This window comes from Brienomyrus brachyistius, chromosome 11, assembly GCF_023856365.1.
Source record: "Brienomyrus brachyistius isolate T26 chromosome 11, BBRACH_0.4, whole genome shotgun sequence".
Taxonomy (NCBI): domain Eukaryota; kingdom Metazoa; phylum Chordata; class Actinopteri; order Osteoglossiformes; family Mormyridae; genus Brienomyrus; species Brienomyrus brachyistius.
The window spans coordinates 1,793,805-1,820,007 of NC_064543.1; the positions used below are offsets into that span (position 1 = coordinate 1,793,805).

The window sequence follows — 26,203 nt, forward strand, 5'->3', positions numbered from 1 at the left end:
CTTGTGAGGTGTGATTCATCATCAGTCTGCTGAGAGGTGTTGGTCTCTTGGTGTGGTGACAAGACGGAGTTACACTTGGCAACTCCACAGACAGGATTAGCGTGCATTTTCCTCACTTGGGCAGCTGTTGGTCCCAGACCTAATTGCCGAGGTCCATTCAGTGAGACACGCAGGGCTCACTGGTAACATGGCCAGCAGCATCACCACACCATCACTTGCTCTCACTGCTCCTCCATTTTCTTCTGATATTGCTTCATTATTGGTTGTCTGCTTGATGCCTTAAATTAAAAATCAACAAAACAAATGCTTACTATTCAGTGTAAGAATGCTATCATCACCAGACGCTGCTCTGTGCTCTAAGATTAACAAAACTCAATCAGGCAGTAATAGAGACGGTACAAAAAAGTTAATTATGCTAATTTTCCCCTTAAATGATTACAGGAGCTAAAACTAGTTGATTACATTAGTACAGCTTCAAATGCACCATGGTTTCTAAATAATCTTACGACAGGGTAAGGCAGTGTAACCAGATTTACCTGTGTTTGGAATGGTAATCTCCCCCCCCCCCCAACCAATACAGCTATATACAGAAGTCAGCACCTGTACAACACTATCTACTGAACATATACGTGGATAATTCAAACATGTACATACTCACCATAAATACAGTCACCACTTGCTGTCAGTTCAGTATAAGCCAACAAGACATAAGGAGGGGCAAAGTTTTCTAAGGATTTGAAAGGTAACGTGAAGCCACCATTAGCTTTTGTCATTAAATATCCCTCTATTCCCTTCTCCGGCAGAGATCTGTGCAACAGCCAAGCTGCAGTAAAGAGTGGACTTGCGTAGGATAGTGACGTCATTTATTTACAAAAACAGGCAATATACTTGTTTGGTACTGGCAACATAGATTTGACCGTGACAATGAATACTCATTTCCTTCAAACTCCCAACGTCAAACACAACAATGCCAATTTTCCAGACCAAGCATGTAAAACATTTAGCAAACACGTACACTTATTTTTGCCAAAAATAAAGGGTGTATTGATGGTTGACTAAAATAAAGACATAAAAATGTAAAGTTATCTGAATGCGTTTTATTACATCTAAACTTCTCTACATAAACAGGTAACATTCAATAGGTAAACAATTTCTTCCAATGCATGTAATAAATATTTTTTTTTCCACTTGGTATTTTATACAAACTGACATTGGTCTACTGTACATCTTTTTTCATCTTCTCCTTCTTTTAAAAAGCCATTTTTTCCTTGTTTGACATGCCATAAGGAAACAGTAATGGTGAATTTAAGGCAGTGAGCACAGATGGTAGCTATTTGGACTTGTGAGGATCTTCTGCAAGTCGGACTACATCTTAAGTCCTCTTACTGGTGTTCTTTGTCTGAAAAACATGTATAAATTAAATCTCTCTCGTTTCAGATGCCACAAAAAATGTGAATAAATATCACTGGAAGTCCCTTCTATGCATAACTGCCAGAGACTTCCCAGTAATTTTTTTAAATATATATATATATATATATATATATATATATATATATATATATATATATATATATATATATATATATACACGTAAATTTTCCCTTTATCAGTCTTTAAAACGCCACAATCAAAAGCTTTAAAACTTAATATATTTGATTGGTTATTTCTGCTGTTAACTTAGATTTTGTTTAGAAAAGTCTCTCTGGTACCTAAACGTGGTAATTAAAAGCGGACCAGATGACCTTTGTTTACAGTCTAGGTACTGGGCTGAATTCCAGTGCCCTTAAAAGTGCAACGCCACAACACTGAGGAAACTGCCAGTGAGACAGAGGGTCCAGCTGGGCAGGGCGCTTGCGTCTGTCTCCATGGCGACAGCAGGAGGCCTGGGGCTAAGATGGTGGAGCGCAGGGGGTTCTATGCCGACCTTCAGTTCATCCAGCCATCACGGGGCGTGCTTATGCGACAGCAGCTAAGCACACATCCCAAAGGCAATGCACGATTAAATGCTGGCCGCCCAATGAAATAACTGCTTTTTCATAACATGGTCACAAACATAACCAGGCATTACTTGCAGATAAAATTAGTTTTTTGTTTTTGTTTAACAGGGCGACATTCGATGTCTATCCTCCTGGATTTCGAAACTCTGGTGATATGGCCAATCTACGTGTAGATGCTACTGAACAACTTCGCTCTCTTTTCCCTTAGCCTTTCCCAGATCACACATAATTATGTCGAAACAAGCAATAATTCAGATGCAGCTGCAAGACTAACAACTCCCACGTATTAGATATATTATTCTGCATGAGTGAAAACCTAAAAGAAAAAAAAGATGCTTGTTTTAATATATAACAGGTGACTAACCAAAGATCTCCTTAAATAGAACTGTATAATTATTAAACAAGGAAGCAGGCGTGTAACAGTAATACATCAATGGAAATCAAAAACACAAATGTAAAAAAAAAAAAAAAAAATACATTACACAATAAATAAAAATACTGATCATATTTTATAGATGGGAAAACAGACTAAGGAGAGAGGCTCTTTCACTGAAGCGAATGGAGCTGGAAAGCAGAGTTTGGCTGAAAAACCATACTGTCCGGGACATTACACTCAAGAAATCAAAATGTGTGATGAATTTTGAGTCAGGAACCTGATTAGGGGCAGAGATTTGTACGATGGACTCTCTCAGATCTTGACTGAGCTCCATTTACCAAAGAATCTTGCAATAATTTGACAGAGCATGACAGGAAAAAAAATAAGCGATGCCCCAGTTTATCTGGACATATATATGCTGCTTAAGGACATAATCCCAAGTAGTTTAACACTACAACACGAATGCAGGCTTTTTATTTGACATAATAAGTTCAGTCACTTTTTGAAACCACAGACTCTACGCTGGGCTGGTTAACAAGAGTCTGACTAATGATCGTAGATATTTCCGCGCAGCTGAGGTAACAGCTTGGGGCTCCTTGTGCATCAGGGACACACAGAATGAAGACGGAGCCTCCTCCTTACAGTAAGGTAATGCAGATGGGATGAGAAATGCCTCTGGTGATGAAAGACGGTACGCGAGTCCGTCACGGGCACCGACACTGCAGCGAAAGACGGTACGCGAGTCAGTCACGGGCAACGACACTGCGCCGAAAGACGGTACGCGAGTCCGTCACGGGCACCGACACTGCGCCGAAAGATGGTACGCGAGTCCGTCACGGGCACCGACACTGCGCCGAAAGATGGTACGCGAGTCCGTCACGGGCACCGACACTGCGCCGAAAGACGGTACGCGAGTCCGTCACGGGCACCGACACTGCGCCGAAAGACGGTACGCGAGTCCGTCACGGGCACCGACACTGCGCCTAAAGACGGTACGCGAGTCCGTCACGGGCACCGACACTGCGCCTAAAGACGGTACTCGAGTCCGTCACGGGCACCGACACTGCGCCTAAAGACGGTTTGCGAGTCCGTCACGGGCACCGACACTGCGCCTAAAGACGGTTTGCGAGTCCGTCACGGGAACCGACACTACGCCGAAAGACGGTACGCGAGTCCGTCACGGGCACCGACACTGCGCCGAAAGACGGTACGCGAGTCCGTCACGGGCACCGACACTGCGCCGAAAGACGGTACGCGAGTCCGTCACGGGCACCGACACTGCGCCTAAAGACGGTACGCGAGTCAGTCACGGGAACCGACACTACGCCTAAAGACGGTACGCGAGTCAGTCACGGGAACCGACACTACGCCGAAAGACGGTACGCGAGTCAGTCACGGGAACCGACACTGCGCCGAAAGACGGTACGCGAGTCAGTCACGGGAACCGACACTGCGCCGAAAGACGGTACGCGAGTCAGTCACGGGAACCGACACTGCGCCGAAAGACGGTACGCGAGTCCGTCACGGGCACCGACACTGCACCGAAAGACGGTAAGCGAGTCTGTCACGGGCACCGACACTGCGCCTAAAGACGGTAAGCGAGTCTGTCACGGGCACCGACACTGCGCCTAAAGACGGTAAGCGAGTCTGTCACGGGCACCGACACTGTGCCGAACTGTTTGAACATGATATATCACACATAAGGGACAGTGAACCCTTCCTGTGTTTTACACCAGGTTAAACAATTACCAGCCAAGTCTGCGGAGGCACTGACAAACGGCCATCTGCAGCGCTTTTCAGCTACAGGGTCCTCACAGACCCAGGAATGGCTCGGGACAGACGTGGAGCGTGGAGACCAGCGTGCTCCAAGCACCAACAACAAGGACAGAGTGTATTCACTTTATTCACCAGACCACCTCCGAAGTACCCCTCCCTTCCCCCGGAACACATCAGCTGTCACGGCAACGAAAGTACGCGACTCTTTTTTTTTTACCTTCACACCTAAGATCTCATGTTGTCTGGCCGCCCTCGACATCCACGAGAGCGTCGACACCCTGAGGCCATTTAGAAAAGTACATCCCCACAAGACCTCACATCAGCCCCCCCCCCCCATTTCTCCTCTTCTGTGGGCTTGTATTTGGCATTGTGCAAATAAAAACAAAGTGGTTTGGGGGGGGGGGGGGGGCATAAAACGATCCATCCGTAACTTTAAACCCGAGTTCAAAGCACAATCCACTGACTTCAAACTAAGGTGAAGATGATGACGGCTTTCATGTCAAAAAAGTTGGAAAAGTCCTGAACGGGCCCAGCTGGGGGGGGGGGGGGGGGGGGGGGGAGGCAGACACGTCACACTTTAGCCATCGACGCACTCCCTGAAGCTACATCCTGAAAAGGCGTAGGGAATGCTTTTAAACAGTTAATATATCTTACATAACTTAAACGCGTTATAAAATGATCAGCACATTTGAATGATAAAACACGTCTGTCAACCACTGAGTTATAGTTCTCTCGGAGAAGAAAAATTCCTACAATGATTTCAGATAGAAGAGTAGATTGGCCTAACGTAATACCACTGAAGAGAATAATGCCATCGTGTGGAGCAATAAAATAAAACAATAATGAAATACAAAAGCTATAATATAATCGGAGGACAACAAATGTATAGCTGTGAAAAAATCTTCAGTATCCACAGAAAAATATCAACTGAAGTCACTCACTTGACAGGCAAAGTCCTAAGTTTATATACAAAAGTAAAACTGAAAATATATTTTGTTCTCTGTACACAGCATCATTCCTTTCTGTTTTGTTTTTTTTTTTTTTAAAAAAGACCTTACTTCTTTTAATCTTCTTTGTTTCAACTGAGTCTGAGTTTGTTTTGAGGGGGTAGGGGGGCCTGGGGGGGCTGGGGGGGAGAGACAGCGTCCCGGCTGTCAGTCTAGCGAGATGACGTCGGTGATGGAGCCGTAGATGGCGGCGGTGGAGGCTGCCTCGCTGCCGGCTCGGGGCACCCCGGGGTGGGCGTGGCTTTCTCGCAGGCTCTCTCGCAGGCTGTCCCGCAGGCTGCTGGACGAGACCAGGCTGCTGCTGCTGCCACTGCTGCTGCCGCCGTTGGCCGGGGCCAGGGCGCTACCCGCTGGCGTGCCCGGCTGCTCCAGGAACACCTGGGAGGAGCCGTACGGCAGGAAGCGGTTCAGGAGGAGCTCGTGGTCGTCTGAGGCGGAGGCCGCTGCGGCGGCTGCCATCACCATGCTGTAATGCTGTGGGGGCGGGAAGAGCGGGAGAGATGGAGGGGCCCATTACACAGGCTGCAAGCTGATTGGATGAGGACAAAGTATGGGGCTGGGCTTACCGTCACCTGGCCAAACCAGCTCATTTTCCAGCCCCATAAAATTGAAAATTACAACCAGCTGGTTCTTGGTGGCAGAGCTGATGGGCTGTGAGCAGGTAAGGGGTGAAGCCTTCGTCACACAGGCCATTTGTAAGATTCCTGCTTCTTGTTTCCGATTACATCTCGTGCTCATTTTTCTTTTCTTCACTTTAAGAGCCCATTTCCACTGAGCCCTGTAGCCTGAAATTCCTGCTGCCCCTAACCTCAGCAGTTTATCAGATAATTCCCCGAAAATCTGCAGCCCAGGGATGCCCTAGTGGCCTTTGAACACAAATGCAAAGAACGTGACCACAGCCCAGACTGAAGGGCAGGCAGCTGGAGGGACAAGAGGGGCGGGGGGGGGGGGGGGCCTGGAACCCGCAGGCCGCCAGCTACAATGACAAACCAGCTGTATCCATACGTCAAAATTACAGATCATTTTGGGTAGATTTGTCAACAGCTTCACTGTAACCTATGAAGAGCATTGAAAAAGTGACACTGTGAAAAGGTGATTTAAAATAAACCGGGTGATTTTGATTATCTGTTATATGTGGGCAATTTAAGAAGCCATAGCGATAAACACCAATGTGGAATTCTGTTGTGCAATAATAATTCATGCGAAAGCCTTGGATTTTGACTGAGGACCAGAAGGGGATTAAGGTGCTAAGACTGGCTGCTTTTCTGAAAGGTGGCAGACGCAGCTCCGTGGGTCGGGACGTACCTGGTGATTATCGCCTTGTAGGAAGGAGAAGAAATTCAGATCTAGAGGAAAAACGGAAGCAGTTAGCCGGGAACGCCTCAGCGATTCACTCAGCCTCAGAAGACAAGTTGCGGCGATCCTTCCGGGATAGTCATTAGTGCAGGGTGGGCTGGACCCCGTACCTGATAGGTCATTGGGCGTGTGGTAGTAGTGGCGGTAATCCTGGATGGGATGCAGCGGTGGAGGCGGCGGGATGTAGCTGGTGTCGACAGGGGGCATGCTGGGAGTCCGGGCCACCGGGGACGCCTGGGCGTGGAGGTTGAGCACCCTGCAGCACAGCACAGTGTGAATGCGCAGTCGGCACGTGTCCAGGCTCAAGCCCACTACCGTTAGCTCTGTTTAAATCCATGTGACGGCAGCATGGTGACACACCCCTTGTTGATAGGCGGCGAGGCGGGGGACAGGGAGGGGCAGGTCCTCTTAGGCGGGGGCTCCTCCTCCTCCTCCTCGTCCGAGGAGCTGTCCAGCGTCAGGTCGATCACCTCCACCTTCTTCCCGCCGCCACCTCCGCCTCCGTGGGACGAGCTGTTCCTGTGCTCGGGCGCGGCGTTCCGACAGGCGCCTGCGGCGGGAATGCCCCGAGAGGTCCGGATGGGCGCGGCATCCACACACAGAGCTCCAACACACACAAACCGTCTGCTTCTAAAGTTATACCAGCTGCTACACAAACTTTAAATGTTAAGACCTGTTAAGACAGATGCTAACAGCATTTTTTAAGCGTGGCACTTGTAAGATATTTCTTACATTTTTAATTTTACTTTGGACCCTGAGTCTACCTGCTCACCCTCACTGCAAATACACAACACGTACCTTCCAAGCCATTATACGAGGCGGCCACCTCTTGCACTTCCTTCTTCGACCTCATGGGGGCCCAGCTCCCATCTTCTTTGAACTGGATCTCGTCACAATCCACGCAGCTGTTCAGTATCTCCATGAACAACCTGGCCAAGCGGCGACACACAGGATGAGCTGGCCTGCGGGCCCCCAGGCCTTCCCCGCCCACATGCAGCCCCGGGCTCACCCGTCGATGATCAGCAGCTCGTAGGGGGCCTTTTTGTCACAGACGGGGCAGACCCAGGTGGGTTTCTTCTCATTCATCTGGATGTAGAGCGTGGCATCGAAACACTGCAGGTGCGAGCAGGTGATGGCTCGGCATGGGATCATCAGCCGCATTTTCCCCAGCTGCGCAAATGGGAGACGGGACCGTCATGCCGCGCAGAATCCCGGGCGCACAGACGGAGAGGTGGCCGCTGACAGCAGCGTTGTTCGCGACAGCCGACATTAATCACGCTCAAAGCAGGATAAAAATCATTAAAGAAACATCGCCGTTACTCATCATAAATCTGTTCTGTACGCTGGGATACATTTATTTTGTATTAATAACCTTCCATTCCTAGTCCCTATTAATATAACTATTATCATAACACTTCCATGTACAGTTTAGTTTACTGCTTCACGATAACCCAAAAAAACGCATTTTCATTATACATCAAACAATACCGATAGCTTCCTGTGAACCTACACCGGCATGAGAGGGAGAGGCCATGGCATGCGGCGCCCTTAAGAGGCGGGGCCTCTGGCCCTCGCGTGAACAGGAAGTTCATAGGAAACAAGGGCAGCCCTGAAACAGAGGCCAGAGCATTTGGAATGCCAATGAAAAGGGTCACCATGGCAACCATAGGGCCCGGAGCCCCAGAGGGCGGAGCGCAGAGCAAACAGCTCCACACTGTTGTTTATACAAGTGTGAAAACAGGAAGCGTAGCGTAAGCCGGCTCCTGGGCACATAGCACACGTGCTCACAGCACCGGCCCCACCTGCGGACCCATATGCACCCCCCCCCACCCCAGCCTCGGGAGGCCATGGGGAGAGCCTTTCTCAGGAGTCCAACAGATGCTGCCGCCCCCCCCTCCCCCAACACCCCCTAATCCGGAATATTCCCTCCACAGCAAACTGACCAGATGACCCAGGTAGCCTGAAGGGGCAGTCTGCACCCACATTCACCCCACCTAAAGGGGCAGTCTGCTGCCACATTCAACCCACCTAAAGGGGCAGTCTGCTGCCACATTCACCCCACCTAAAGGGGCAGTCTGCACCCACATTCACCCCACCTAAAGGGGCAGTCTGCACCCACATTCACCCCACCTAAAGGGGCAGTCTGCACCCACATTCACCCCACCTAAAGGGGCAGTCTGCTGCCACATTCACCCCACCTAAAGGGGCAGTCTGCACCCACATTCACCCCACCTAAAGGGGCAGTCTGCACCCACATTCACCCCACCTAAAGGGGCAGTCTGCTGCCACATTCACCCCACCTAAAGGGGCAGTCTGCTGCCACATTCACCCCACCTAAAGGGGCAGTCTGCTGCCACATTCACCCCACCTAAAGGGGCAGTCTGCTGCCACATTCACCCCACCTAAAGGGGCAGTCTGCACCCACATTCACCCCACCTAAAGGGGCAGTCTGCACCCACATTCACCCCACCTAAAGGGGCAGTCTGCTGCCACATTCACCCCACCTAAAGGGGCAGTCTGCTGCCACATTCACCCCACCTAAAGGGGCAGTCTGCTGCCACATTCACCCCACCTAAAGGGGCAGTCTGCACCCACATTCACCCCACCTAAAGGGGCAGTCTGCACCCACATTCACCCCACCTAAAGGGGCAGTCTGCACCCACATTCACCCCACCTAAAGGGGCAGTCTGCTGCCACATTCACCCCACCTAAAGGGGCAGTCTGCTGCCACATTCACCCCACCTAAAGGGGCAGTCTGCTGCCACATTCACCCCACCTAAAGGGGCAGTCTGCACCCACATTCACCCCACCTAAAGGGGCAGTCTGCACCCACATTCACCCCACCTAAAGGGGCAGTCTGCTGCCACATTCACCTCACCTAAAGGGGCAGTCTGCACCCACATTCACCCCACCTAAAGGGGCAGTCTGCACCCACATTCACCCCACCTAAAGGGGCAGTCTGCTGCCACATTCACCTCACCTAAAGGGCAGTCTGCTGCCACATTCACCCCACCTAAAGGGGCAGTCTGCACCCACATTCATTCACCCATTTTACCCAAAATAGGATGATAACTAACAAAATTACTTGTTCATCCTCCTTTGTTTTGTGTGGATGGCAAAGTAATTTTGTATGAAATTATACGTGAGCTTTAACCTATGAGCTATTTTTGTCTGCCAATGCTTATTTGGCATGAAGGTCAACAAGGTTCCTGAACCTCAGTGGAAAAGAGCCTCATATTTAATAATAAATTTGGCATTTGGAGCTCTGTCACCTCCCACTCTCAATACAATGTTTATTATGATTATTGTTATAATTATCATCAACATAACTAATAATAATTGAAACCATTAAAATCAGAGAAATCTTTAAATTTTTATTTAGATACCTTCGAACAAAATTATCACAGTGATAATTTTTCCTATTTCTTTGACTCAAACGTGAGTAAAACGTGCATCTTAGTCCGTATGGCAGCTCAGTGTCACTTTAGCGGCCTCATACCTGTGAGTCAGAGCGCCAGGCGCTCGCGGAGCATTGGGGCCATAAGCGCCCCTTAAGCGTGACTGTGAGGGCAGCACTGTCTGTGCCAGACAGCCGACATGGAGCACGACTGAGAGTCTTTCACATCTCGGCAACGCGGCCGCTTAACGGCAAGATTTACCGCTGGCTCACACGTGATCACAGCATGCGTGTTTGGCGCCCTGTGGTGCTTTGGCGGGAACAGCAGCGCGGTGAGCGGTGTGTAAGGCTGGGGCTGTAAGCAAGGGCCGGCGGACGGGGCTCACACACCGGACAGAGCAGGGACACGCGCAGACTGGTGGTAGCGATTTCACTGTCAGGATCCGCTGTCAGCTTCTCTTTGACTGTGAACACAGGAAGCAGAGTCATGTGTCGTACGTCGCTTACATCGGTAGGTGCATCAAAACAGCCGGAGACAAAGCCAAACAAAGTCATCAGCAACCAACAAGTTCTGCATGAAAATGCTGCGTGTTGAGAGCACAGCCACCCACAGATGGCCAAGGTCACACGTGGCAACAGGGCAGCTGTGGCCTGGGTCAGTAAAGAAGGTGATCTGCTTATTTTTAAGGCCAAGATTCGCCATTAGACTTATCATTTATTTACCAATTTAGCAGTTTTGTGGAGCGAGAACACATTCAACGTCCTAAAATTCATATCAGTGGGACTTACAGGTGTCTACAAAATTAGAGTGAAATATTCGATAATACTGAGAATGACTAAAGAGTCTGCATGATTTCCTGCTTACGTCACCGTGCTGTGGTAACAGAACAGTGTCTGGAGGGAAAGAAAATGAGCCAAAGCAAAGTCCCACATTGTTCCACACGAGTCCTGCACACCTCGCACTTTTCACCATTAACTCATGTCTACTTTGATCAAACTGAGCCCCAGGCTACACAAACGCGCCCGCAGTTACGGTGTTGGGGCAGCTCTGACTGGTGTTAGGGAGCACGCCGTACAGCAGACCCACCCCCCCTGTCCCCTCTGCTTCATCAGGAAAGCAAGAGCCTCTCTGAATGCACCTCCTGCCACTTCCCCACTCCTCCAGCGCGCCCCTCCCCCTCCCTGTCAGCCCCTCCCCCACTCGACCCCTCCCCCACTCTGCCCCTCCCCCACTCTGCCCCTCCCCCACTCTCTGCCCCTCCCCCCTCAGCCCCTCCCCCCTCAGCCCCTCCCCCTCAGCCCCTCCCCCCACTCCATCAGTGCGCCCCTCCCCCTTCAGGCCGCACCTCCCCCAATCTTCCGACATGCCCCTCCCTGCTACTCCAGTGTGCTCCTCCCTCATTCGCCCTTCCCCCTCCATGTCCACCCCTCCCCCACTCCTCCAGCACACCCCCCCTCCCCCTCTGCCCTAACCCCTGCTCCTCCAGCACACCCACCCCCCTCCCCCACTTACTGAGAGCTCTGGAGTGGTCTGGGTTCCGGATTCCTTTGGCACGCAGCCTCTGCAGCAGCACTGTGGAGGACTGTTGTTTCACCAGGTACACGGCCATGGAGTAGCTCTGAGGACACACACACAGACACACAGCTCTTTCCGTGTAGCTGCACCTGTGCAGCCATGGATCAAAGGCAATTTCATTGCTCTACAGGTGAACAATAGCTCCTTTGTGGCATCCAGCATGTGGGAATGCTGAATTCTGACTTCGGCATCTCCCAAGTCTGAGCACTCCTGGCAACTTCAAGTGCTTGAACTACGACTTGCCACAGGAGAAAATGGCATAAGAATGTATGTCTGGCTTTGGATGTGCCGAAACCGCAACAGCTGATTTCACAACGGTGGCATGCACGGGCTCCGGTTCAGGCATGTGACGGCACTGAAACACACACCCGTGAACTCACCGCAACATGACACAATGCGGTGTGGACTGGTGAGGCATCTGACAGCGTGCGGCGGAAATACACCCTTGAGGCTTGCTCAGGGCAGAGAAACACCCAGAATTACGCTCCCGAGGCTCGCTCGGGGCAGAGAAACACCCAGAATTACGGTCCCGAGGCTCGCTCGGGGCAGAGGAACACCCAGAATTATGCTCCCGAGGCTCGCTCGGGGCAGAGGAACACCCAGAATTACGCTCCCGAGGCTCGCTCGGGGCAGAGGAACACCCAGAATTACGCTCCCGAGGCTCGCTCGGGGCAGAGGAACACCCAGAATTACGCTCCCGAGGCTCGCTCGGGGCAGAGGAACACCCAGAATTACGCTCCCGAGGCTCGCTCGGGGCAGAGAAACACCCAGAATTACGCTCCCGAGGCTCGCTCGGGGCAGAGAAACACCCAGAATTACGCTCCCGAGGCTCGCTCGGGGCAGAGAAACACCCAGAATTACGCTCCCGAGGCTCGCTCGGGGCAGAGAAACACCCCGGAAATACGGTTTGGAGGCTCTCTCAAGGCTGGTTCTGTTTCCACTGGTGTTTTGCATTGGAAGATGGAAGGTGATCTAATGGCGATTCTCTGACTCTGATTTTAATCACCGTCATTGTAACTGAGTAATGAATGCCTGCCAAGAAATGCATTTGTGGAGAGGCATACCCTTCCGATCTCAGAGGTCCACGATACCACAATGGTGTTGGGCACGGTCGTCGACAACCTGACCAGTGAGGTAATGTTGATGGGCCGGCTCGGTCGCTTTGGCTCTACACCGTTTTTGGTTGGAGGAAGATATCCCTGGCAAAGAGGAGGCAGCAGTGAGACATGCCACAGAAAAGGAGCTGGATAGCTGAGGACATGACTGTGTCATCACATGATCAGCATGAATATGACAACAGTCTGATATCAGCAGGATGGTGCCTGTAAGAGCAGGTTGGGGTATATAACAGGCAGGTTGGGGTATATAACAGGCAGGTTGGGGTATATAACAGGCAGGTTGGGGTATATAACAGGCAGGCTGGGGTATATAACAGGCAGGCTGCAGGCGGTGTCGGGCCAGGACTCTCACCGGAGGCTACAAGGCTTCCCATTCACTTTCACACACAGGTTGGGAGGAAAATGGTCTTCTTGAGGACAGCTTGTCTCCGATAAACAAAACCTGTAGGGGGCAGGATAGGTCAGGATGGGCAACATAAACAATATTTTACATTGCAAATTATACAGAACTCCCCAAAACGTGGGTGTGCAGCATTACTGTAAACAGGTCAAAAATCAGCCCATTCCAGTGCCCCTGCTAAATGACAAAATGTGCCTTTATTTACTGAACTGCTTAACAGACACTTTCATTCTGATGTGACTCACAGCCCGTGCTTTTTGCAGTAAGTAATGACTAACGGCAGCAGGTCCAAAAAGATTTATAAAAAAACACAACAGCGGTGTAAAATTAAGATGGTCTCTGAACGAGCCGAGAGTTATAAGTTATTGAGAAGAACAACAGGAACCAGCAGGAGATGTTTTTAGTCAAAGACGAGCTCGTCTTTGAGGAACGCCGTGAGCTGACTGCACAGGCGGCGAGGCAGAGAAGGCTCTGCACACGTACCTCAGCTGGACCTGAACGGTGAAGTCGCACTTGGTCCCAGAGATGTCCCTGAATGAGGGGTGACACACGGGCAGGTAAGAAGCAGGGCTGGGCGATACACATGCGGCTTCAGACCACGGGCAGGAACTTTTGGCCAGACGCCAGCTTTTCCAGTATTATATGGACGTTTATTTACGTCGACAATTTAGTAAGCACATTAGTAGTATTAACAAGGCATTTTAAGCTAGTAATCAGTATAAATTTGTCAAATCCTTATGTTTAATAAACGTGTCAGACTTTCAACTGCAAAAAAGTAGCACCACACCACCGACATCTTTTTACCTTGTTTATCCACAACAGTCGTCCCAGTCCTCACCGCCACTTACCAAACCATAGTACGTACCAGAACCGTATTATGTCGTGTGCAACGCTAACAGAATTTAATAAAGTTTAATTAAGAATTTAATTAAGTTTTGGGGGTCAGAAAACGCATCTCATTACTAACTTAAATAGTAACCATACTACTTTAGGGAATAAACATCGGTATAGCACTGAAAAGCTGGTGTCCAGCCAAATGTTTCGCCCATCATATGAAGCCCGGGTGATTATTGCGCATGCGATATATATACCGATATGATAACGCCCAGCCCTAGTTAGAAGCAGATGGGGGAACCTCCCGGGGAGGAACCGTGACAATGTTCACGCTACAGCGATATTTACTAGCAGAAAGTGAATATTCTTCCTTAGCGGGGGACAGAAACCAGTCGGGCGACTGGTAACACAGGGAGACTCACATTGAGCTGCTGATCTGCTGCACTTGCTGAGGCGTCAATGCAAACGCAAAGCACGTCTCTTGGAACCGCTGGCTGTTATCCGAGGCTGTTGGGGGCGAGAAACTTCTTTAGTTAGACAGACAACAGGGGGGGGCAGAAGACCACAGCCTGCAAGCTTCAAGTCTCATTCTCAGACACTAATTCTGATATGGATAAACAAACACAGGAGAGTAAATGTGCGGCTATTTCAGCCCCCGGGGGGGGTCGCCTGGCCGCTCGGCTTTGCGTGCGCACATATAGCGTGGCGTTCATGCCGGCGGGGGATCGGGACAGGTTAGGACTTGTTATCTCTGACGGGCTCTAATCCCAGCATCAGCCCCCAGCGGAGGGAGACTAAACACTCCCTGTGACTCCTCTCCTCTGTCACTTCACGTCCAGCGAGGAACTTAACATGGAAGAGAGGCTTAGCTGCCGAATCGCCCGGACCGATCCACAGTCCCGCCGAAGATGACAGCAGTGCCCACATTAGAGTGTGTGTCGGCTGCATTACACATTACTACCAGTGGGTGAAGGGCAGTTACAGACTGAGCTATTTCCTGTGCCCTCATTATTAAGGTGCTATTTGTTCTGTCATGTCTGTGTTTATGTACGGAAAAGCAGGATGTTTCTCTGAGAAAAGGGCAGCTGTTTTAAACCCAAACACTGGTTACTTCTTCCTGGTCCACAGTGCAGTCGGCCAAGGGGAGAGTGGAGAGCAGAGACTCTGGTTCTCGTGCAACAGGGACACTCCGCACACCCGTGGTGCCTTTTGAAACGTGCAAGCTCCCGGGTGCTGATGTGGCCGGCCTGACTCAGGGTCATGTGTCCCTCTGAGAAAGGCAGCGGCAGCTGAAAGCAGGGCTGGTCGCAGCTGGACCGGCTGCCTCCCCCCGTCGTAGCCGCAGCTGGACCGGCTGCCTCCCCCCGTCGAAGCCGCAGCTGCCACACATGTGGAAGATTAACTCCCCCAGACAGCGCGAGACCCCCTCCCCAGCCCACACCTGACTAGCATATGGATTTAGGAGAATGAGCAGTGGCGGCCCTCAGGCAGACCCTCAGGGTCCCCTTAGTCAGCCCACAGGATTTCAGGATCAGGAGCCCTGTCCACAGTTACGGGGGGATGCTGTCCGCAGGCATAAAGCAGCGAACCAGCCTCGGGTACCGACTCACGGCACTGAGGGCATGGGATGGCACCTGGCAAAATATAAGCACGCACACACACACACGCACACGCGCACGCGCACACACGCACGCACGCACGCACGCGCACGCACACGCACGCACACGCGCGCACGCACGCACGCACGCACGCACGCACGCACGCACGCACGCGCGCACACACTTTAATCCAAGAGGACTTCCTACTGACTGTCATTTTCTTCCCCCAAATCAAAATCTTCATTAACATCTTCCCCGACAAAGACAGCGAAACCGACAGACACACGCACGCAGATAAAGGTTAACCTCACGACCAGTTCATTTCACACGTGCCTGTCGTGCACACAGTGTTCGGACATACTGCCATCATCATCATCATCATCCTCCTCCATTCAGTGATTACCATGGAAGAATATCACTGAACACGTGGGACAGAGGCACAGGGGTGCTCCAATTACAGCCCACACTAAAGCCATTAAACATACATCACCCACCCACTCGCACTATTACCCCTCCCCGAGGTTCGTTATGCAGGGTTCAGTGGAGGGAGCAGCACACTGCACACTGTAGATTAGCCCAGCACTCATCTTCGCTGTGCAGGAGCCCGCCCTGCCTCCCCGGCACCACGGCTAAATATAGCTACAAAGCCCAACAGACCCGAGTTGTTTCCACCACTGGATGCAGAGGATTTAAAGGTGAGCACTGCTGGGCGGTGATTTGCATGCTACATCCCGAGCCTCGCTCAGCACGAAGCCGCCGCCCAGTCGTCTCCTGCATCCCTTCGGGTCACACCCTCCTCTGATCATTGGCAGAGCAGGCCAGGGGGGCGGGGCGTGGGCAGAGAGGATTAAATAAAGCAGAAAGAATGCAGAATGCGATAATCGCCAGGACACCGCATGCAAACACGTTGCAGCTGGAGCTTGTTAGTGACGCACGTGGCCATCTCCAGGAGAGGAGGCAGCTAGGTGGCATGAGGGCCAATCAAAGGATGCCTGTAACACCCCCCAGAGGTGTACAAGAACACAAAAGCATGAAATGCTGTGCAGATTGGTTTGCCAACGTGTGCGCGCAGATGCTCCTTCCACACGTACGATATGAAACGTCTGTCCAGATCTCAATTATCCGCAAAGCTACTCAATATCTCAGATGTAATGGACTGAGAGGAAAGCGGCCCATTTAAGTCACGAGCCCAGATGACCAGAGAAATAAATCAGGGAAGAGGAACACAAGCAAGGGCTCACTTTGCAGGGCAACCATCTGGACCTGTTGTTTGAGGGGGGGGGGTTAACGAGTAACGCACAGAGAACAACAGAAACAATCTTGCCATGTGGAAATCAACTCTATGCTCTGACCTTACAGTCAGACCCACCACGACAAGCCTTTCACAAATACGCAAAAATGTTTACATCGTTAAACTCTCCCCCAGAAGCTTGTGATGTGTTACCCAGGTCCAAAAGCATGCAGCGGACCTGCAGGACAGACCGTCACCACCGAAGAACAAAACCTGGCCCAAGGACTCCGTCATTACCTCAGTCAATTATTGACAGCGTACAAGCAGGACAATGTACAAAGCCAGAGTCCAGTGTGGAAAATGCACACTGGAGGAATGAGACCAAAGTTATTCATTACTGCCTGCTGGAGCAGTAAAAGCCTGAGACCGAGGGACAAATCATTCTGACCCCTGAATCTGTTATGCTGAACTAGTGCTGGGTGACATATCGGGCTTTTAAGACATATGGAAATATTTTCATGAGATATAGGGTGAGACAATACAGTTAATATCGATATAGTTTGTGCTGCCGTAAGATTATACTCATAGAGCTACCAGTGCGCTCATTCCTCCTCTTCCTGTGTGTCTCTCGCACAAGTGCACCCTGCCCTCCCCCTCACTCACAGGTGCTTCATGCAGGGACAGAATGGAGACAGACGAGGCAGGCCGGCGAAGTGGAGCTGCTTGGCATTTTTTCACGTACATGTACAGCTGTTCGTTAATAAAAGCACCTGTGTGACACTGGGGACATTTGGCTTGGACCTGGAACTGTCTGTTATTACTCTATGGGGAAAAAACATTGAGATATATATTGTATATCGCTGCTCAGCTAAAAAATATCAATATGATTTTTGGTCCATATTTTTGAACGCTGAACGAGTGAAGCTGCCATTTGCCTACAATAAGAATTATACAATATGAAATCTGAAGCCAACCTCCATTGCTGGTATTAAAATTTAAAATCACCAGTTACGAGAGAGATAAGACGTGGTACCCTGCTTCTAATTGGCCCGTCCTCCAAAAATCCATCCAATGGGGGCAGTGGAATGCTTGTGTGAGGAGCTTACATCAGGGAATAATCTCTATCATTGTATTGGCACCCAAGACAAAGCATTTGTTTCTGTGGTCATCTGTTACATCCTGTCCTCAAAATTTTGTTTTATTGCATTAACATTTGTACGGAACATTTTGCATGCAAGACCTCTCTAAACCAGACTGGTTTACTGCAGTGTGAGGCTGGTACGAACAGCCAAACGTAGTGAATATTGGGAGATTGAAACAGCATTAAAGGCTGACAGTCAAAGTCTGCTGTCAGCTCATCCAGTCCTGTAATGTCTGATAGGATTAATCAAAAAAGACTCCATTTTTAATTAAGAGGTCTGCATTTCTTGGGGGAGGTGAGTACAACGGGGAAGCGTTTTTAGGTAAGGCGCTAAAGCAAACGCTGTCCCTGTGCTTCAGCTGGACTTGCCGACTCGATGCGAGTCTCTCCATGGCAGTTTATGACAAAACCATAAAGCCGGTTCAGCAGAGCACAGGGGAGGGAATGTAAACTCCGTGAGGGCTGAGGTATGAGCTGGGCTGCGCCGGAGGACATGCAGCCAGAGCCCCTGAAGTCAGCGGATCCGGGTGATAATCCAGGAAATGCATCGTTTGCACGAGCAAATGAAGGTCGCTTATCGCTCCCGTGGGAGGCGTTTCTCTGCTCGGCGTGAGACCACCCAGTTGTCATGGATATAAGAATGTGAGATGAAGCGTGACGCTGATGTCCCAGTGGTGTGCCAAACGCATGCTGCGATTTAGAGTGCACACATACCCACAGCGGAGCTCCCGGGCACAGACAGCCGCACAAAGGGGCACCAACGTCAGCGGTCAGTGCTCACCAATGGTGAAGAAGGTGCACCGACGTCAGTGGTCAGTGCTCACCAACGATGAAGAGGGTGCACCAACGTCAGCGGTCAGTGCTCACCAACGATGAAGAAGGTGCACCAACGTCAGCGGTCAGTGCTCGCCAACGGTGAAGAAGGTGCACCAACGTCAGCGGTCAGTGCTCGCCAACGGTGAAGAAGGTGCACCAACGTCAGCGGTCAGTGCTCACCAACGATGAAGAAGGTGCACCAACGTCAGCGGTCAGTGCTCACCAACGATGAAGAGGGTGCACCAACGTCAGCGGTCAGTGCTCACCAACGGTGAAGAAGGTGCACCAACGTCAGCGGTCAGTGCTCACCAACGATGAAGAGGGTGCACCAACGTCAGCGGTCAGTGCTCACCAACGGTGAAGAAGGTGCACCAACGTCAGCGGTCAGTGCTCACCAACGATGAAGAGGGTGCACCAACGTCAGCGGTCAGTGCTCACCAACGGTGAAGAGGGTGCACCAACGTCAGCGGTCAGTGCTCACCAACGATGAAGAGGGTGCACCAACGTCAGCGGTCAGTGCTCGCCAACGGTGAAGAAGGTGCACCAACGTCAGCGGTCAGTGCTCGCCAACGATGAAGAAGGTGCACCAACGTTAGCGGTCAGTGCTCGGGGTGTCGGGGTTTACATGCCATAGCAAGAGGAGCTACCGCTAAGTGTGTCTGTTATTACTGGGATAAAGAAGCCCTCACTGGTCAGTCATGTGATCATTACCTTCCTGCATGGCACTGCCCATATTTAAGGTCTAACCCTTCGATTTGTTTTTAATCCAGGTCAAACCGGGGTAACAAACTATGATGGCAAAGGGCCTCTATGTGCATTTGCACACGTGTGAGGTGCTTCATTTGTGAAGTTCAGGACCTCAGAGCCCAGAACTGCATGCCTGCGATTACAGCAGCGCACACACAAGTGATATATAGCGGATTTCGGAAAGCAGGCCAAAGCCAGGAGGCGGGGCCACAGTCGGCGAGCCTTTCTGTATGGGGGAGCCATCTTTATAAATATCTGTGCCTGGCAAGCGGAGAGCCACGGTGCGATTCCTCAGGGAGCCGCTGGGGGACGGGAGACGCGCGTGCCATCACCACTGCAGCCATCTCATCTGACCAGAGGCATGCGACGGCCACTCAGCTGCTGCTTTAACTTGCAAACGCATGCAAAGGTGCATGTGGCCGATGCTGAGCAGCCAGCACTGCGTGACGTGAACAGAGAGCGCCTGAGGCAAGCTAATGCTGCATTATCACCATCACAAGAACATGACAGCTACGGGCCAAGAGAGGCGATACAAGGCACCAGCGGAGGTATGTAGGTCTCAGGCAGTGCCAGGCGATGCGGGGGGGGGGGGGGGGGCAGGCCGGGGGTAAGTTTCAAACAATTTATTAATTATATATCCCACTGATACTTAAAAGCAACTGCCAATATAGTTTTAATGCCGGGGAAAAAAAACATGCCTGACCGGGTATCACATGCATAGGATCTAATCCCTGCAAAGACCCCCCCAGATTCAGGGGAAATGTACAAATCCCGATGAGGGCCACGAGCTCCCGGAACCCTGCACCCGTCCGCGGCGTTCCAGCCATTGGGCCATGAAACAGTTAATAATAAAAGTCACTTTCTGCAACGTTTGGGAACATTTACACCTTAACACAGCTGATGCTGCTATTCAGCATTCTCTGCATCCTTACTGTACGCATTGCACTTCAAATATGGAGATTGGAGATGTTCAGCCAGACTGTCATGTGCTGTGCTAGCAACTGGACAAAAAAAAAAGCGTTACTGATATTAATTAACTTAAAGGAATCTTTCTACTCCATGTGCTTTAGACCTGCAGCTGCTTCAGGTCTGAAATTCTGAAACGGGGCCAGGAGAGCTTCATTAAACAAGCAGTGCACATCGTTCTGCTGGGGGTAAAGGGCTAAAGGAATGATGGTCACAGGTGGAATGTGAAATTAAGTTACACCAGGTCGGCGCTGTCCCTCCCCAGGTCGGCGCTGTCCCTCCCCAGGTCGGCGCTGTCCCTGTGTCAAAGCTGTTATGAATGTTCACAAGGTTCCCATATTACAGCTGCTTGAAGGAAGTCACAGGAAAACCACGCGACTGGCACATTTCGGGCGAACAAAGAAGAAACTACTGAGAAAATAACGCGTCACGCGGGCGATTCGGGGCTCCCCGTCAGCAGGTGTGGATGCTACACCTCTGGCTTCCTGTGTCTCACATGAAAGCCTTCCACTCCTCACCACCGAGTCAGAGAGACGGGTGTTGAGATGAAGAGAAGCAGAGATGCACAAGAAAATGAGAGACAGGCGAGTGAAAGGGCCGATGGTAGACACGTGCACAGAAACAGAAAATAGAGAGACAAAGGGAAAAAAAGACTGGCAAGAGAGAGGAAAACAGGCTGTGTGACAGAAGGCAAGAGAACAAAGAGCTGGGCTGAGAGAGAGAGAGAGGGAGGGAGAGAGGGAGACAGGAGGACTGAGAGAGAAAGTGGGGAGACAGGCAGGCTTAGAGAGAGAGAGAGAGAGAGGGAGGGGAGGAAGGGGGAAGAGAGGGAGGGGGAGGGGAGACAGGCAGGCTTAGAGAAAGGTTCAAGAGAGAGAGAGGGAGAGGTAAAGAGGGGGGAGGGGTGGGAGAAAGACAGGCATATGTGAGGTTGAGAGAGAGGTGGGGGAGGGAGAGGAGAAAGACAGGCAGGCTTAAGAACGTTCACAGCAAAAGAGTGAGAGAGGGCTGAAAAAGGAGTGACAGAGAGAGTGGAGAAAAAAGAGCGAGGCTGAGAGGGAGGGAGGCCCAGATTGAGAGAAGGTAGGAGAGAAAGACAGATAGGCTTAGAGAGAGAGAGAGAGAGAGAGAGAGAGAGAGAGAAGGCAGACAAGAGGGATTGGGGGGGGCTGCCAAGCTAAGACGGGGGGGACTTGGAGAGAGAGAGACAGAGAAAAAGAAGAGGGAGACAAATACGCTTAGAGAGCTTCAGAGAGAAAGAGAAAGGCAGGCAGGCTCAAAGAAAGAGAGAGGCCGAGCACAGCAGAGAGACGGGCAGGCACAGGGAGAGAGAGACACCGACAGGCCGAGCACAGCAGAGAGACGGGCAGGCACAGGGAGAGAGAGACACCGACAGGCCGAGCACAGCAGAGAGACGGGCAGGCACAGGGAGAGAGAGACACCGACAGGCCGAGCACAGCAGAGAGACGGGCAGGCACAGGGAGAGAGAGACACCGACAGGCCGAGAAGAGCAGAGAGACGGGCAGGCACAGGGAGAGAGAGACACCGACAGGCCGAGAAGAGCAGAGAGACGGGCAGGCACAGAGAGAGAGACACACCGACAGGCCGAGAACAGCAGAGAGACTGGCAGGCAAAGGGAGCGAGAGACACCGACAGGCCGAGCACAGCAGAGAGACTGGCAGGCAAAGGGAGAGAGAGAGACCGACAGGCCGAGAACAGCAGAGAGACGGGCAGGCACAGGGAGAGAGAGACACCGACAGGCCGAGCACAGCAGAGAGACGGGCAGGCACAGGGAGAGAGAGACACCGACAGGCCGAGCACAGCAGAGAGACGGGCAGGCACAGGGAGAGAGAGACACCGACAGGCCGAGCACAGCAGAGAGACGGGCAGGCACAGGGAGAGAGAGACACCGACAGGCCGAGCACAGCAGAGAGACGGGCAGGCACAGGGAGAGAGAGACACCTACAGGCCGAGCACAGCAGAGAGACGGGCAGGCACAGGGAGAGAGAGACACCGACAGGCCGAGCACAGCAGAGAGACGGGCAGGCACAGGGAGAGAGAGACACCGACAGGCCGAGCACAGCAGAGAGACGGGCAGGCACAGGGAGAGAGAGACACCGACAGGCCGAGCACAGCAGAGAGACGGCCTAAGAGAAGCACACTTACCCAGACTGGTGGGCTTGATGAGCTCATCCAGCATGTCGTAGAAGGGCAGCCTCTGCAGCTTGACATCGGGGTGCACTGGGTTGAGGGCCGAGGGCAGGTGAGGCAGGCCAAGTTCATGCTTGGGCCCCAGCAGGGAGACGGGCAGCAGGGGCGATGGGGCGCCATGGCTATCGAAAGCCAGCTGGGTGATGCCTGCGGCCAGGGAGCTGCTGCTGGTGTGGACGCTGGGCAGCGCCAGCTCGGCGGGGGATACCATCTTGGTGGGGAAGCGGCGGCGGTACAGCTCTTTGATTTTCATCTGCACGGCAGGGCTGCAGCCGGCCTTCAGTAAGTGCAGCGCCTTGGTCAAGAGTTCGTGCTTGCGACCGTGTTTGTTGCGTCCCGCGTATCCCAGTAGTACTTGGAGCTCCGAAACACGAAGGCTCATTACCATTTGCTGTCATCGTATAGGAGACAGAGAGAAAGAGCCACAGACAAAGGGAGAGAGAGAAAGAGAGAAAGAAAGAAGAGGTAAATCTGAGGTCCTTATTAAGCTCCACATTTCATGACAAAGCTCAGGCACACTCTTGCATACCAAGCTGTCCAGCCAAGCCGTCATATCTTGTACTCATCAGGACTGCAGGTAATTGGATTAAGTCCGAAGAGGGAAATAAAAGCGGCTGTTTTATGGATACGTTTTGGGTTTCCCATGCTGATGCTGATCCCAGGACAGCCTGCCTCCACCCAGCACTGCTGACCACGACAGTCGCTCAGGAAGACAGCTGAACCCAAGGCAGCTCAGGCCGAGACACGCCTACGCCGCAGGAAAGGGGCCTTGTGGAGACCGTGGGACTTCGTTTCGTTTGGGGGCTGACCACAAGGTGGGTGTGTGCATGCATGCTCACTCGCACACACGCCCATGAGCGAAACCTCCTCCACAGGAAGGGACCCGACCATCTAAAGGGGGACTGCGACCAAAAGAACCGCACCCGCTGTTTTGTTTTACAGAAGAATTATGCCCTCTTAGGTCATCAAGTAACATTTGATTTTGTTTGCCCACAGGAAAGTCACAGAGAATTTACATACCGTGTAAAATCTGTTTTCATCCAATTTCAGCATAATTTGTATTTTTTCCACTGGAATTTTAAAAAGCCAATTGATTTGGAAGGTAAAGGATGGCGCAAGATAAAATTAGCAATTCGGAAACTTAAAAGCAACAGGAAACAAAGCCGCAGTAAGAGACAGAAAGTATATGCACATTAAAAATGAACTGCTCAGCTTGATAGAAGCACACTGTTGTTGGAGATCCCAGGTACTGGGTACGTACTGGCAGAAATGATGGTGAAATGCTTATTTGGAATAAGAACCAGTCAGTTAGTCTATTTTTGACATAAACAGGGATTTATTTCGTGTTGATTTCCAGTACAGTATATACTGAATAACAAAGCATGAAATAATGGAACTTTTGGTGAAGTAAGTGGACAACAACCTAAAGTACTTCTTTAATTTTTACTGGTTTTGCTAAACCACACAAAATGTACAATGATGAACTAGACAGTGACATGTAGGCCTGTTCTCCAATGTAAAATTACGTGCTACAACCCAGCATCAAAAAATCCACTCGCTGAAGAGGCCATATTTACAGACTCATACACGCAATTCACAAATATCGTGTAATTTTACCACGTTATAGTTTCACTGTCAACAGTAACATTTCCAAAGCGATTTTCAAAAATGTTACTTTCCAAGAAAATTTCCAAAGTACTGTATGTCACAGCAGAACAAAGCAGAGCATTTTACCGCCAGGAAACCGAATGAGCTTTATCTACATGTGACCATAAACATGAAATTTTGCCATTTAGCTGAATATCCCCCTAAACGCTGATTTTCGCTGCTGCGGATGTGAAACCTGAACGTGTGCTGATGGTACTTCTCTCCCCCGCAGGGGGCAGGTCCGGCCTGTAGCCTCCCCCCGCGCCGTACCACCCGCCACGCTTAATTAGATCAGCCAAACAGGCCGGGAACGCAAACAAGCACAACTCTGCCGACACACTTCCAGATTCAGTTTAACTTTGAGGATTACAAGTTGAGGGAGGGGTAATCCATTAGCGGTTAAATCCGTGGAAAAAGACTGCATGTCCTTCAGAACCATTTGTCTTGACAGAGATCCTGTTTGCTGGGGGGCGGGTTCTTTGTGAATAAACATCAGATTTCCCGTGGCAAGGCTCAACGATGACATTAGGCTGTCCAGCGGTTATTGCCCTCATGCAGAGGGAGCAGTGACAGGAACAGGCCGTGTGGCGATGGGAAGGCAAGCAGCCACCCCAGTTACTGCATGCCCTGTACCATATGTATGTTTTGGGGGTGGGGCGGGGGCGTGAGAGAGAGAGCATGGAGGGGACTCTTAGGCCACTGTGTTCATATGCGATGCCCCAACTGCCTGGGGGGGTGGGGGGGGGCAGAAAGGAAACAAAAGAGGAGACAGGCAAGGCTCTGTGGGTGAGGGACATGCTGGCAGCTAATGGCTCCCCCGCACCTCCCACACCTCCCACTCGCCGCTAGGAATTCTGGGCCATAAACCAAGCGAGCCCACATCAGGGATTTCTCATTAAAAACACTGCCGCCCACAGACCCGGCTTCTTACTCCGGCGATCGGTCTGAGAAACCTATAAATATCACCTAGCTGTCAGAGGCTGCCGTTCGAAAAGCTGACTCACTGCCCAGCTTGAGACCTACAATTAATTCAAAAACATTTGGCCCCTTATGTCCCGATCGGAGCAGAGCTGGGCAGACGGACAGTGGAGAGCGGAGCCAAGCACTCGAGGCGAGCCCGACAGCACAGCGTGCAGATTCGCCCCCAAACCACATACTCGCAGCGGTGTACGGTTTCCAGCGCGCTCAAAACAAATTCAACACCCACTCCCATCGATGCTTCCAGTGAAGCGTTTCAAGTTCAGATGGAAAATAAAGTTCTAAACAAAACGTAATCAGCACAGGGTGATCAAGCCCAAGATGCATAAACTGGATCCCAAAAAGAATCATTCCCACATGTTGTCTTTCACCTACAAAAAAAAAATTGAAGGAAAGGAAATTCTGAAAGTAAAGGCTGTCCTGCAGGGCGAGATCTTGGCCTTTGAAGCTCCACTGGAAATTTTGAAGGGAGCTCTGAACTTGTGTATCTTACATACAATTTCATCACAAACTACTTTCAAGAAACACAAAGTAAATATCTGTATACTCCAGAAACACACACAGCAGGGGGGGGGGGCTATCAGGTTTAACGCACAGTGTAAGCACATACCTCCCAAGAGCTTTTTGACTCTGCATTTGGCACCGTTATCTAGTTAAATAAGCAGTCAGTGGCATTTCACGTTCCCATTCCACTGTGTTAGAGTCAAAATTAAGAAGTGAGTTACAGCTCAGGACGCGTTGTACTTAACCGAGCCGAGCCGAGCCATATCAGAACCAGCGTCAGGAATTAACCCTGGGCGGGGAAAGTCATGCCAAAGTCACCCCATGGCTCCAGATACCAGGTCTCATTATGCGTCCAGGAGGATCATGCCTGTCAAACACGCGCAAAGACAACAGAAACCCAGAGAGCCTCTCCTTAGCTGGACAGTGTGTTTTTCGCCGAAGTCTGTGTCAGCTGTAAGTTATGCTACCGTCATTAGCTTAACCGGCATTCACAGGTGCAGAGTCCATTGAGGCGCTGGAAGGTTCCG

At 51.1% G+C, this 26,203-nt stretch overlaps 1 protein-coding gene and 2 long non-coding RNA genes across 5 annotated transcripts in view; 1 reads left to right on the forward strand and 2 right to left on the reverse strand.

Moving 5' to 3' along the window:
* Positions 1-846: 846 nt before the first annotated feature.
* Positions 847-26,203, reverse strand: part of pias1b (protein inhibitor of activated STAT, 1b) — a 42,917-nt gene continuing 17,560 nt past the window's right edge. Inside the window, 13 exon segments of the mRNA XM_049030121.1 lie at positions 847-5,630; positions 6,462-6,502; positions 6,623-6,768; positions 6,873-7,062; positions 7,311-7,441; positions 7,522-7,682; positions 10,300-10,373; positions 11,423-11,528; positions 12,550-12,684; positions 12,919-13,045; positions 13,487-13,534; positions 14,260-14,344; positions 22,503-22,938. Coding sequence (XP_048886078.1) covers positions 5,304-5,630; positions 6,462-6,502; positions 6,623-6,768; positions 6,873-7,062; positions 7,311-7,441; positions 7,522-7,682; positions 10,300-10,373; positions 11,423-11,528; positions 12,550-12,684; positions 12,919-13,045; positions 13,487-13,534; positions 14,260-14,344; positions 22,503-22,938 — 2,007 coding nt within the window. The 3' untranslated portion in view covers positions 847-5,303.
* LOC125751397 (uncharacterized) lies at positions 8,444-10,274 on the reverse strand. 3 transcript variants are annotated; one of them, XR_007400605.1, is made up of 4 exons: positions 9,493-10,274; positions 8,847-9,050; positions 8,541-8,642; positions 8,444-8,506 (listed from the first exon to the last, which is right to left on the reverse strand). It is a non-coding gene; the product is annotated as an uncharacterized LOC125751397 (long non-coding RNA). The 3 variants fall into 3 exon arrangements; XR_007400606.1 differs by having other exon boundaries at positions 8,847-9,084; XR_007400607.1 differs by lacking the exon at positions 8,541-8,642 and having other exon boundaries at positions 8,881-9,050.
* LOC125751398 (uncharacterized) lies at positions 18,453-19,277 on the forward strand. The gene is made up of 3 exons (XR_007400608.1): positions 18,453-18,688; positions 18,775-18,817; positions 19,205-19,277. It is a non-coding gene; the product is annotated as an uncharacterized LOC125751398 (long non-coding RNA).